Raw genomic sequence first — 13,374 nt, forward strand, 5'->3', positions numbered from 1 at the left:
GATCCTGTGAGGATGATGGGTAAAGATTTTGGTTTATTTTACTTACGGGTGTGGGCTCCAGGTCCCATGAATTAATGAAATGCCAGTGAAAACCGGCAATCTTCCTCCCACCTTTTGGCTCTGTACTCCAGCACCTGATTAGCCAACTGTCCATTACTTTTGGTCCCCTAAAATGGAGGGATTATGTATGAAAAGACATTTAATTACTACATGGATCACCCAGTATAGCTATACATACCCTGAAATTACAGGTGACAGTCTGTACTTTAATCTCATATTCATTGTTTCATTTCTATGTGCTGGAGTACAGAGCCATATTAACAGATATTGTACCACTGTCCAAATACTTAACAGACTGCACTGAATGTTTTACATGACGATCCTGTTCTGAGTCTAAATTACATCTCAATTTCTTCACTGGTGAAAAGCACTCAACTGCTTCAGTTATATGGAGAGCAAATTTGTGACAGGTTCAAATTTAAATTCAACCATGTTAAGCTCCAGGAATGTATGCTTGGTCTTCTCATCTTTCACTAGGGAGAACCGGCTGTGTTGCATAACAGGACAGAGAATGAGGGAAGACACTACAAGCTTTTGGCTACTCCTGGATACTTGGGTCTTGGGTGACTCTGTAAGCTTTTTTGAACATACTCATACTCATACATTGAACATACTCATACTCATACATTTATGAGCAGTACATGGATGTGTTAAGAAAACTGATGGAGGCACACACCCCTGCTACTTGTGAAATCTTACAAACTGAACTGAAGGCAGAGGCTGCACTCTTGTTCCTTTTTAATTTCTATGTTGAAATAACACAAACATTGACTTGCAAAAGTTGGAGAAATACTTTATTTGCTTCCAGAATATTTGCTCCAAGTGTGGTAATACACACTTCTGTGATGTAAGTGGATCAGTGATGGCCCGTGTTGAAAACATGAAGTGATATCATAAAGGAAGACGTCTATGCATCTCAGAAAGGAATGGAGGCGGATTATTTATAATTTTCTTTTTGGCTGGAGGATGTTAAAAGGTGACATGAAATTCTCTCTCGCCGGAGTGATATCACAAATGGAACAAAAGGAAGGAAAGGAAAAGGAACACTGCAGGGGCTGTGGTCACCATTTCTGTGAGGAGGAGCAATAACAAGACTGTGGACATGCCCGTGTTTAAAAGGCATAGATAGCCTCAAAAAGAGATTCATCAGAAGCAGTGCCATGGTCTTCAGAGGAAACATATTTTCCAATGGAAGCCTCGCTATTGCTCTGTTGGAGAAAAGGAAGAGAAGGGAAGGGAGAGGGTTGATAAGTATTGATTTGTCTATGCAGTTGCATGAACAAGTAACAGTAACACGCAAATGCCCATGATGAACATGCATATATTTTTTATGTGTACTTCACTTATGGCAATCACAGTTACGCATATACATACCATTGCTGTCCTAATGTACTCTTCTTGGCAAGCCTTGCCGTTCTCCTTCCTGCCTCCCCAGGCCTTGAGTGCGGAGTCCTGCATGGCGCGACCATAGGAGAAGGTGAGCACCCAGGGCTTGTACAGGGGGAACCTATTCATGGCATTAAGATTAATAGTGGCATCCTCTTCACTCTGGGCTCCAGACAGGAAGGCAATACCTGAGTAGATACAAGAGCAGGGAGGAGTGTGAGCTCAACAAATCTGAAGAACACTGCATATTCTTGGTGTGTGGACAGGTGGAAAATGGGCTGGATTACGCTCATTATGTTATCAGTGGGTGTGGTGCATCTGGATTCATTCATATCCAATCAAATGAACTCTAATTACCATTAAGAGCCATGCCTATTACACAGATTGGATTGGCAATTTCTGTAGTCTCGCTGCAAAACACGTTATTCTATGAGTAAGAAATACTGATACGTTTTTCTCTTTTAGTTTTACTAGACAAAATCAAACCAGAGAAGATCATAACACAGGTTATCAAACTGTTCGCAGCAGTGAATGACTTGAACTGTTGCTCAAACGAAAGAAGACAATTGTAATGTACAATTAAATCATTAATTCACGCTCAGTAAACTGAAATGAGTGATTTAAGTTCAGAGTGGTAAATGGGCATTAGGTACATTAGTAGGTGTAATAATCATTGCTTTTTTTAAACAAACGGTAGGGGAGACCGGGGAACAATGAAACACCTTAATTAAAACATATATATACATATTACAGCAAATATTTGTCATTCAGAAAGAGGATACGATATGTCTTTGCTATGACTATAGACCACTGGTACAGTTCTATGACAGTTACAGTTCATAATTAAAATGAAAAAAATCTGCCATTCTTCTAGTTACAGAGGTGTAAGTAAAATAATGAAATACCATACCCGAGGGATCACAGTCTACAATGAGAATACCCAACAAATAATTAAAAACAGAAATAAATACAGGAATTTAAATTATAAAGAAAAAGAAAAGGTGAACAATAAATATCCATAAATAAACGTAACCGATGCATTTTCCTGCTTTTATATCAAAGACAAACAGCATACAGTATATCCACGAAAAATGTTAATTGGATTTTGAGTAGGCTGATCATACGGGCATTACATGACAATTGTGAAAGCCCAGAAATTAGAAAGAACAGAACAGACTGGGCTGTGACTTGGTGGGGAAAGGGTGAAACGCGGACCTGTCTGACTGGAAAATTGCAGTAAGCTAAACCAAAATGGCAATGATCTGATCTGCTTGAACTTGACTGACACACCATAAGCAGCAGCTCTCCCCCCAGCACGCAAGTCCCGAAATTAGGCATCTGTATCGTCCAGAAAATTTTCAATCAACAGCACGCCAACTCGCACCTCACCAGACGCCGGCCGGAAAATATGGCCCAATATGTCCCTCTCTCCCATACTGTGTATCTCAGTGTCTGTGTTAATTTCGGTGGCTCACCAGGAACTGCAGGGGGCACAGTGCGACGCAGTGCGCAGACAGTAGCCACAGCGATCTCCTGAGGAGAGTACTTGTGTGGGCAGGAGTGTCCAGCTGTCACCATGGTAGGTTTCAGCAGGGTGCCCTCCAGGTAGACATGGTGGTCGGACAGGGCCTTGTAGACAGCAGCCAGGACCTTCTCAGTGACATACTGGCAGTGTTTCAGATCATGATCTCCATCAGGCAGAATCTCAGGCTCAATGATGGGGACGAGGCCATTCTGAGGATTTTGGTTTATACATTTTTCAGTTATTAATTTTGTGTCAATTAATTTTTGTCCTACTTTTCAGGTTCTGATTTTTGTTAACAATTAAGCTTATATATGGTAATGATAACACACCATTTTCAATGAACTATTAAGCTGTGTGTAACGACAGAGTAAAATTATTCAAACCAAACAGGTAACTCCTGATTGCGCAGATGAAATTAGTCAATAAAATTGGATACAATATATATTTAAATCCTGTTTCACCCCTTTCTTACCATCTGGCAGACGCTGGCATATCTGGCCAAGACATTGGCATTCTCCATGATGGCCAGACGGGATGGAGTAGTGGGAGTAATCTTAATGACACAACGCCACTTGGCAAAGTCAGCCCCGTCCTTCTTGTACTGAGCACAGCGCTCATACAGCCCATCCAGACCTTGAAGGAGAACAACAGAATAATCCAATTAAGAGGAACAAGATGGGAGGACAAGAGTGAAAAAGAACAAATGAGAAGATAGCATGGTTAAACTTCAAACCCTGGGTAGTTGTCTCTCCATTTGTGCCAGCCAGGGGGACCACACCCTTGTCCACCTTGATTCCCACCACCATGCCTCTCTCCTTGATGAGATGGGGAAATGGTTTGCCATCATCAGTCTTCTGGTAGAGGGTCTCATGGTTGAAAATCACACCACCAATGCAAGAGTTGATATGCTCGTCAGCAGTGAACAGTAGCTGTCTGTACAACCTCCTGTTCTCCTCTGTGTTCTCAGCATCGATGCTCTGGAAGTGCTTTGCAACACTGTCTATAGATTGATAAAAGAAACAGCACTATTCATTTTGATTTCTACAATAATGATGGAAATGTCTCCAATGATGTGGCTGAATGACATCAATTTACTCTCCATATTGTAATACTGTGATCGCTATACTATCTAAAATATATTTAATGAATGGCCAGAGATGTTGCACATTGTAACAGCCATGCAGTTTGTGTTTTTTCTGACTGGTATTGGAACACCAGATGGATATATACTCACTGAACATGTAATTAGGTAGACCTGTACACCAGCTTATTAATACAAATTTAATCAGCCCATCATGTGGCAGCACTAAATGCATAAAAGCATGCATAGATGGTCAAGACCAAATGTCAGAATGCGGAAGAAATGTGATCTAAGTGACTTTGACCGTAGATTGATTGTTGGTGCCAGAAAGGGTGGTTTGCTGCTGACAAAGCTGACAGGAAGGTGACAGTAATGCAAATGACCACACATTACAACAGTGGTATGCAGAAGAACATCTCTGAAACACAATCCATCAAACCTCTTAGGTGGATAGGCTACCGCAGCGGAAGACCAAAAGTAAAGTGAGTATTTGTTGTGGATGCACAATTTTGTAAATATTTCAAATGTTACAATGTGATTTAGTTTCATCATCTCGTGTTCAAGATCCACCTATGGGGAATGACACCCGTCATGACCTCCACAGAAGCATCCAATTGCACCAAGTCTGTCTTAGACAAACAGAACAGTATCGCATCCAGTGGTACAGGAGGCACCTGCCCTCCTGTAAGAGCATATAGGACACTGCAGCGCTACTACTCCTAGTTGATATTCGCTTCTCGTGACCATTCAATGCTCACAGCCTCAACTTTGTATCACACAAGAGCATTTTCACTAACTGCACACAGGAGGATATATCCTCAAATCAGCCTCTGCTGGGTGTGAAAGCTTTGTGAACTCAAGTGCTGAGAAGTTATCAGGGCTCCTAGCCTTCAATAAAAACCTTTCCTGCTCAACCACCCATGGTAGCTACAGTGGGGCAAAAAAGTATTTAGTCAGCCACCATCAGCCACCAAGTATTTAGTCAGCCACCAAAAAAAGATGAGGCCTGTAATTTTCATCATAGGTACACTTCAACTATGAGAGACAGAATGGGGGGAAAGAATCCAGGAAATCACATTGTAGGATTTTTAATGAATTAATTGGTAAATTCCTTGGTAAAATAAGTATTTGGTCACCTACAAACAAGCAAGATTTCTTGCTCTCACAGACCTGTAACTTCTTCTTGAAGAGGCTCCTCTGTCCTCCACTCGTTACCTGTATTAATGGCACCCGTTTGAACTCGTTATCAGTATAAAAGACACCTGTCCACAACCTCAGTCACACTCCAAACTCCACTATGGCCAAGACCAAAGAGCTGTCAAAGGACACCAGAAACAAAATTGTAGACCTGCACCAGGCTGGGAAGCCTGAATCTGCAATAGGTAAGCAGCTTAGTGTGAAGAAATCAACTGTGGGCCAATTATTAGAAAATGGAAGACATACAAGATCACTGATAATCTCCCTCGATCTGGGGCTCCACGCAAGATCTCACCCCGTGGGGTCAAAATGATCACAAGAACGGTGAGGAAAAATCCCAGAACCACACGGGGGGAACCTAGTGAATGACCTGCAGAGAGCTGGGACCAAAGTAACAAAGGCTACCATCAGTAACACACTATGCCGCCAGGGACTCAAATCCTGCAGTGCCAGACGTGTCCAGGCCCGTCTGAAGTTTGCTAGAGAGCATTTGGATGATCCAGAAGAGGATTGGGAGAATGTCATATGGGCAGATGAAACCAAAATATAACTTTTTGGTAAAAACTCAACTTGTCGTGTTTGGAGGAGAAAGAATGCTGAGTTGCATCCAAAGAACACCATACCTACTGTGAAGCATGGGGGTGGAAACATCATGCTTTGGGGCTGTTTTTCTGCAAAGGGACCAGGACGACCGATCCGTGTAAAGGAAAGAATGAATGGGGCCATGTATTGTGAGATTTTGAGTGAAAACCTCCTTCCATCAGCAAGGGCATTGAAGATGAAACGTGGCTGGGTCTTTCAGCATGACAATGATCCCAAACACACCGCCCGGGCAACGAAGGAGTGGCTTCGTAAGAAGCATTTCAAGGTCCTGGAGTGGCCTAGCCAGTCTCCAGATCTCAACCCCATAGAAAATCTTTGGAGGGAGTTGAAAGTCCGTGTTGCCCAGCGACAGCCCCAAAACATCACTGCTCTAGAGGAGATCTGCATGGAGGAATGGGCCAAAATACCAGCAACAGTGTGTGAAAACCTTGTGAAGACTTACAGAAAACGTTTGACCTCTGTCATTGCCAACAAAGGGTATATAACAAAGTATTGACATGAACTTTTGTTATTGACCAAATACTTATTTTCCACCATAATTTGCAAATAAATTCTTTAAAAATCAGACAATGTGGATTTTTTTTTTTCTCATTTTGTCTCTCATAGTTGAGGTATACCTATGATGAAAATTACAGGCCTCTCATCTTTTTAAGTGGGAGAACTTGCACAATTGGTGGCTGACTAAATACTTTTTTGCCCCACTGTAGATGCCAATTTAGCCAGCCACCGATGCTGCTAAATTTCTTAGCTTAGTTGGCCTACGTTAGCTATCAGCTACATGGCTCTTCCTAAGCCTGTTTCCATGGACTTATCTGAGGAGCTACGCTCACAAGCCTGCCCTGCCACATGGTGTGCTCTCATCGTGGCCAGGGATAACCACCGTCTCTGTGTCATGTGTTTGTGTTTAAAACATGACCAGGGCCATTAACACTCCTGAGGGCTTCAGCCATTGCTTGGTGCTGCCCAGGAGTCTGTGGCAGCATAGACTGTGAGTTGCTGCTAAGCATGGTGCTCACATTGTTCCCAGACCCTGGCTGGGCAGTGGACTGCGTTTAGTTCTTCCTCACCAGGCAGCACCCTCCCTCCAGGGCGGAGGTATCCCGTGCTGGCCTGACAGCGTGTCACCTGTGAGCATAGGGCAATCTGGGAGTTGTCCATATCTCCTCACAGGTGGATCTCGAACACAAGATGATGAAAGGGAACATTTCGGTTACTGTCGTAACCCTGGTTCTCTGAAACATCGAGTGGAGAGATACACCAAGACTTCCCTGCTGTGAATATGTTCATTGAGGAGGAATAGCTTTGCAGTGTTCTATACAGTGGGGTACACAAATGTTGGCACCCCTGGTTTAAATGTCTGTTACAATGAATCTGTATGTGATCTAAAGCAAAACTCTAAATGGTACAGTTAAACATGATACCTTTCTGTAAATGTTAACCCTTTTGGATTAGTCTTTGTTACTTAAAATAAAAAGATTACCAAGGTCCAGACCCTTGGTAGGGCTTCATTGAGTCAGGTGAGTATAATTCCAGGGTTGAACCTTTTATTCTGAAGTAACTCCATGCCTACAAAATTATCCAACTGCAGTGGCTATTCTGTCTGGTGATAACTATGGGTTCATCTAAACAGTTGTCCAAGAATTTCAGAATGAAGATGGTTCAGTTCTGCCAAGGTGGCAAATACTGCCTATTTCCATTGTGTAATGTTCCTGTAAATCCGTCTGTTAGTTATATTCATTATTCTTGTAATTTATTATTTTTTAATTATTTCATATCTGGTCATTCATTCATAGTATTGCATCCATCTCCCCTGTGATGTCTGTGTCTGTATGTTTCTGAGCCCGAGTCACTCCCCTGTCTACGTGCTGCACTATTCAGGTGGTTTCAGAATTTTCCGGGTTTCAACGATTCCTTCTGAGCCTTGCGTTTTCTTACTTCCTGCTTTTTTGCTAGTTCATGTTGTATAGCTAACTTACTAACCTACTAATAACTTACTAATAACAACTAACATAGATATTGTACAGTACTAATTATATTAACTGTCTGTCTAACTAATTAACAGTCATTAGTTTTTGGTAATTTTGATTTAATCACTTAACTAACTTACTAATGTTATCTCCAGTTTCGATTCTGCTCTGTAACTCCGCCTCTCTATTCTGTCACTGATGTCTCGTTTTGTATCATAACCAAATTATGTTCTCACCTGTTGTTTATTTGTTAAGCCCTCCTCACTCCCGTGCCCCGCCTAGTATGTCATTTCCCCTCATGTATTTAAACCCCAGTCTCTGCTAGTAACTTTGTCAGAATGTTGATCATCATTTCAGTGCCGATTCTGTGTAAGCCTGTTATTCATTGAGATTCCTGAGACACACCTTTGCCCGAATCCGAGTTTACCCTTTTGATTTGTCGTTTCTCTGTGTTTTTGGTTTTGATCTTCGCTTTATGTTTTCGACTTCCCGCTTTCCTTACCCCTTTGTACTTTTGCATTTCTGCCTTCTGTTTTTTTTTTTTTTTTACTTTGGACTGTTTATTTACCATTCTTTTTGCAACTCGATTTGGCACTGTGTTTTTAGGATTACCTGGGATTTGACACTTAAATAAATATGATTCTTGATTATCCCTTGGTCTGCGCTTAGGTCTCTGAACATAACTCATTGTCAGAAACATTATTAGAAAATGGAAGATAAATGGTACAGTTCAAGTCAAGGCAATAACTGGAAGACCAAGAAAGGTTTCAGATAGAATAGCCTGAGACCTGGTGAGAAATGCTCAGAAGAACCCACATATTACTGCAAAAGAGCTGTAAAAAAGAGTAGCAAACAAAACAATACAACATACTTTAAACAACAGAGACCTACATGGCAGAGTTGCCAGAAAGAATGACCGCAACATAAAATTAAGCGTCTGAAGCATGCAAAAGAAAACAGTGAGAAGTGTGGAACAATCTGCTATGGACTGATGAAACCAAAATTTAACTTTTTGATGATCAATAGATTCTAGAGGCTAATGCTCAAGGTCAGTCCAGACATTGAAGTTGAGTTTGGGTTATCCAGCAAGACCATGATCCAAACCTTGATATCAACCATGAAGTAACTTGAAGTAACACAGTCCCCAGACTTGAATACTATTGAAAATAAAGATGCAAGGAGGCCATAGAATATTTCTGAGCAAGAGGTGTTCTGCCAGGAAGAATGGGGAAAAATTCCTTTAAAAAAGACTTAGCTGGCTACAGGAAATGTTTACATGCTGTTATAGTTGCCCGAGGAGGAGTTACAAAGTACTATCTGACAGGGTTCCCAAACTTTTGCACAGGGCCTTTTTTTCCCCCTTTTTTATTATTTTGAAATTATAGAAATAAAATCAAAGGTGATCTTGCTTTAAAATCTCTCCACTCTATGTTTCAGAAAACCATGGTTGCAACAGTTTTGTGTTACTTACCAGTTGACTCATCTGCAGCAAGGATTCCCTTGCCAGGAGCAATAATCAAATGAGCGATCTCACTGAGCTCCCTCTTCTGATCAGGAGTGAGGAAAGGGTAAGAGTGAGGCATTGTGACTCTGGAAAAAGGGAGACAAAGTTGTACCTTAAAGACAGCAACAGAGAAGAAATACAGATGTTATACCTTGTATGCTGTGTTCAAGTAATAGCTGGACAGGGCTGAGAAATAGCCTGGTTTTCAGTTGTCTTTGAATGTGATGGTGCATAAAGCACCAAGACAAATCCATTTTAATGATGATGCACAGCATGAGCAGCAACACAGTCATACTCCGGATGAAGAGAGCAGGCACATTCATTCATTCATTCATTCATTCATTCATTATCCTAACCCGCTTATCCTGAACAGGGTCGCAGGGTCGCAGGGTCGCAGCCCTTTCGCCCAGCATACATTGGGCGAAAGGCAGGAATACACCCTGGACAGGCCGCCAGTCCATCGCAGGGCACACACACCATTCACACACACTCATACCTATGGGCAATTTAGACTCTCCAATCAGCCTAACTTGCATGTCTTTGGACTGTGGGAGGAAACCTGAGTACCTGAGTGAAACCCACGCAAACACGGGGAGAACATGCAAACTCCGCACAGAGGAGCCCGGCCGACGGGGATTCGAACCCAGGACCTCCTTGCTGTGAGGCAGCAGTGCTACCCACTGCACCATCCGTGCCGCCAGAGCAGGCACAGCCAAAACAAATTCTAGAATGTTTGTGGAAATATATTGGCTGCCAAAAGGAAAGTTTTTAATCAGTAATCAGGCTATTCAATTACCTCCTTCAGCTATTTTAGGCTTAAGGCTTAATTCCCAATTTTTCATGTTACTTCTGTCCATGGACTTAACATGTATGACTTATTATTTGGATATGCATGCATTTTCTTCCTTTTTGCTTATACTTGTTACCATGCTATCACTTCAATTTGTTGAGTTTTGTGCATTGACAATGCCTCTAAGTAGAATTGATGGTGAGAGGCACTAGGGGCCTGTTTCGCAGACACAGATTAAGCCTAGATTTAGACTAGATTTAATTGTAATGGAGATTCTCCATACAAAACTCAAAAGGACTAAGCTTAATCTGTGCATGTGAAACTGGTCCTATATGTTTCAGAGTTAGGATAGTTTTCATCAGTTAGGGCAGTTAATGCATGTAGCTGTCACTTAAAGGAAACCAGAAACCCAGGTCAACTGCTTGGAAGGCAGGTGTGCTAAGCTGTACATTTTTGTATTCTTATCATATATTTATGATGGGCTTGTACGATGTGCCATGTCAGATTAAACAAACGCTCATTAATTCAGAAAACTGTTTGTAAATGATCGTGCTTTCATGGCAATTGTGAATTAACATAATTGACACCACAAAAATGCTATATATGGCAAGGTGTGATTTCAAATTTCAAAATAATAAGAAAATAAGAAGAATGACTTTGAGTTCCTGCTTTCTGAGACTGATAATGAAAGCATATAATTTTAGCAGTGTCATCAGTGGAAATGATGTGCCACTTTGCATAGATTGTAATTGTACCCAGATGCACTTTATAAGAAATTAGATTTAGATCTTATGATGGAAACTATTATTGTTACTTTAGCACTATTATTTGAAGCATAAAACAGATTAATTTACAACAGTGGGCAAAGTGTTACTCTGACTGAATTTTACTATCATATTACTATATATAATTTCTAATGGCAGTTTTATTTATGAATTCCATTCCTTCTGTAAAGCAAGTATCTTTCAAAATGTGTCTGTTGAACGTATACATGCATTCCTCCTCTTCAGTGGTCCGTATTTGAATGTGTGACTGCCGTTACATCTTTTTCAGACATGAGATACAGGCATTTGGCCTTCCCACTTTCTTATCTTTGACCTTTTCTGAACAACTGTCATACCTTCTAGCACGCTAACACTTTTCTGTCACTTCTCAAAAGGTCAGTCTAAATATAGACAACGTTTGTCACAGCTGTTTGCAATGCATACTATCCATCGTTATGTTGTGTTTGTTACAAATACAAGGGAGAATTAGTGTAAGCAGTGAAATGCTCATCGCTATTTGTAGTGAATCAGCAAGGTTAATCAGAAAATTGGGTCACATCTACTGTAAAGTCAAACAGCTGTGACTGTATCAAGCAGCCTCTGCCCTGTTTCTAACACTTTGCATCCAGCGTGTACATCAATAAAGTCCTCATGAATGCTCAGAAAAGCTCAATGTACTGTCATGGTCATTTTGGGTTTTTGAAATTCTATCAAAAATACTTTTGTTAAGATATATGCCAGTAACGCAACATGTGTCAGATTTTGCAATAATCTATTCAAAGAGTCTTGTGGTTGTACTCCTGCTTCTTCATGAATTGAAACTCATTCATCAGTACACAACCAATGTTGTTAAATTGACTTTCATAAAGAATACAATCTGAAGGATATACTGTACTGTTATTATAATTATATGCAAAAGTACTTAACACAAGCTCTGCAGGGTACAAACTAAGCATGACACATTTCTCCAATATCATCCACATTTTAATTTACGATTTATTTTCACAGAAAGAAACAGAAGTAATGTGGCATGTGCAAAGGATGTAAATGGAAGGCACCCTTCCATTTGATCTATTGGTACTTTTATACATGTGACTGACTTGTTGGGCTTTAAATGTTGCCATGTCAATTCCAGTGCTCAATAAATACCCTCCACTAAGCAACTGTTACAAAACCGGGTATTGGTATAAGAAGATATCTAAACATTTCTAGTTTGGAATTACATCTGTCAGAGACATCATTAAGAAAAGGAAGTTAAGGTGAACTGCTGAAAAATCTCTGATTTGAAGAACTGCTCATAGACTGGTCTGGTATGCAAAGCAAAGAGTTCTCTGCAGATATTGTTAACTTCTTTTCATTATTTGAAAAAGATTGGCCAAACTTTTGTATACCGCTGCAATAATAATGGCAACAACAACAATATACAGACAAATGCCCACTGTGCATACATACATGTGTATGTGTGTATGTGTGTATGCGTGTATGTGTGTGTGTGTGTGTGTGGGTGTGTGTGACTGTGTGTCTACCTTTGTTGAGGAAAGTAGAAACAGATGGGTGCACTGACTTCGGGAGAGAGAGGAGAAGATCCGGCCAAAGTCCGCGACACAAACCTTTCCACGGAGGCTAGTTTTTATCAGCTTGAAATGACCCTTCACATTTCATTGGCTTGGCTAAACATAGTGTTGTACGGCAACCGGAGAAGGGTGGTGACATTCACAAAAACCTATATGGGGTATGCATGTGATTTATGTTTGAGAGTTATGAAAGACAGAGGGTAGTTTGCATGAAAGAGAGGTTTGGTAGAAGACACACCAAGTGTGAAAGAATGAGAAGGAATATACAGTAAGAAACTAGGAATATGTGAGCTGAAAAGAAAGAATATGTGAGCTGAAAAGAATAAAATTCACAGAGGATGTAGGAACAACAGCAATGGCGACCAATTACAAACTGGATATGGGATGAAAACCAGAAAGACAGCCTCATATGAACAATAGAGCACAGACCTTGGTTCAATATACTCTTTATGTTTGTGCATTTGGGAGAAAATAGAGTTCCCCAGGTAATGACTTGAACAACAAACAAACAAATTGAACCTGGTTAAACAAAGTTGAAATAAAAAGACATTAACCTTGATTCATCTTTTGCTATCACTTTGTTGAAACTTTCGCTTTAATGAAAATAAATTAATGGGTTTACATTTAACATGACACAAATTCTCACAAAGCAGCTTTACAAAGTACCTAGGCATTTACTTTTAGTCATATTGAAAGGATATTATGTACTGTTACTCCCGCTGGAAACTCCATCAATGTACTTCAATGTCTTCTATAAGCCTCTGACCTTTTTCTTAACTCTATGGCCTTTAATACATGGGGGAAGGTTGAATTACAGTCTGAAATGTATACATGCTCAAATCCATAAGATCAATTCCTCCTGCCTTAACCACACATTTTATTTCAGTCATTCTCATCATTTCATCATCTTCCTTAGACTGACT

General features: G+C 40.6%; 1 protein-coding gene across 1 annotated transcript; it reads right to left on the reverse strand.

The window, feature by feature from the left end:
- Nucleotides 1-937: 937 nt before the first annotated feature.
- Nucleotides 938-12,471, reverse strand: aldoab (aldolase a, fructose-bisphosphate, b). Its single transcript, XM_061231393.1, has 7 exons — nt 12,404-12,471; nt 9,291-9,409; nt 3,705-3,971; nt 3,444-3,604; nt 2,922-3,180; nt 1,435-1,634; nt 938-1,268 (listed from the first exon to the last, which is right to left on the reverse strand). Exons 2-7 carry the CDS (start codon nt 9,400-9,402, stop codon nt 1,173-1,175), a joined length of 1,095 nt encoding a protein of 364 aa, XP_061087377.1. The 5' UTR covers nt 9,403-9,409; nt 12,404-12,471; the 3' UTR covers nt 938-1,172.
- Nucleotides 12,472-13,374: the final 903 nt, after the last annotated feature.

The sequence above is a fragment of the Conger conger genome, chromosome 2, assembly GCF_963514075.1.
Source record: "Conger conger chromosome 2, fConCon1.1, whole genome shotgun sequence".
NCBI classification, from domain to species: domain Eukaryota; kingdom Metazoa; phylum Chordata; class Actinopteri; order Anguilliformes; family Congridae; genus Conger; species Conger conger.

Coding starts and splice junctions, on each gene's coding strand:
- aldoab (XM_061231393.1), bottom strand. CDS start 9,402: ATGCCTCACTCTTACCCTTTCCTCACTCCTGATCAGAAGAGGGAGCTC. Junction 3,181..3,443: donor ATGCCAGCGTCTGCCAGATG/GTAAGAAAGGGG, acceptor CAAAATCCTCAG/AATGGCCTCGTCCCCATCAT. Junction 1,635..2,921: donor TGTGCCCCCTGCAGTTCCTG/GTGAGCCACCGA, acceptor GTATCTACTCAG/GTATTGCCTTCCTGTCTGGA.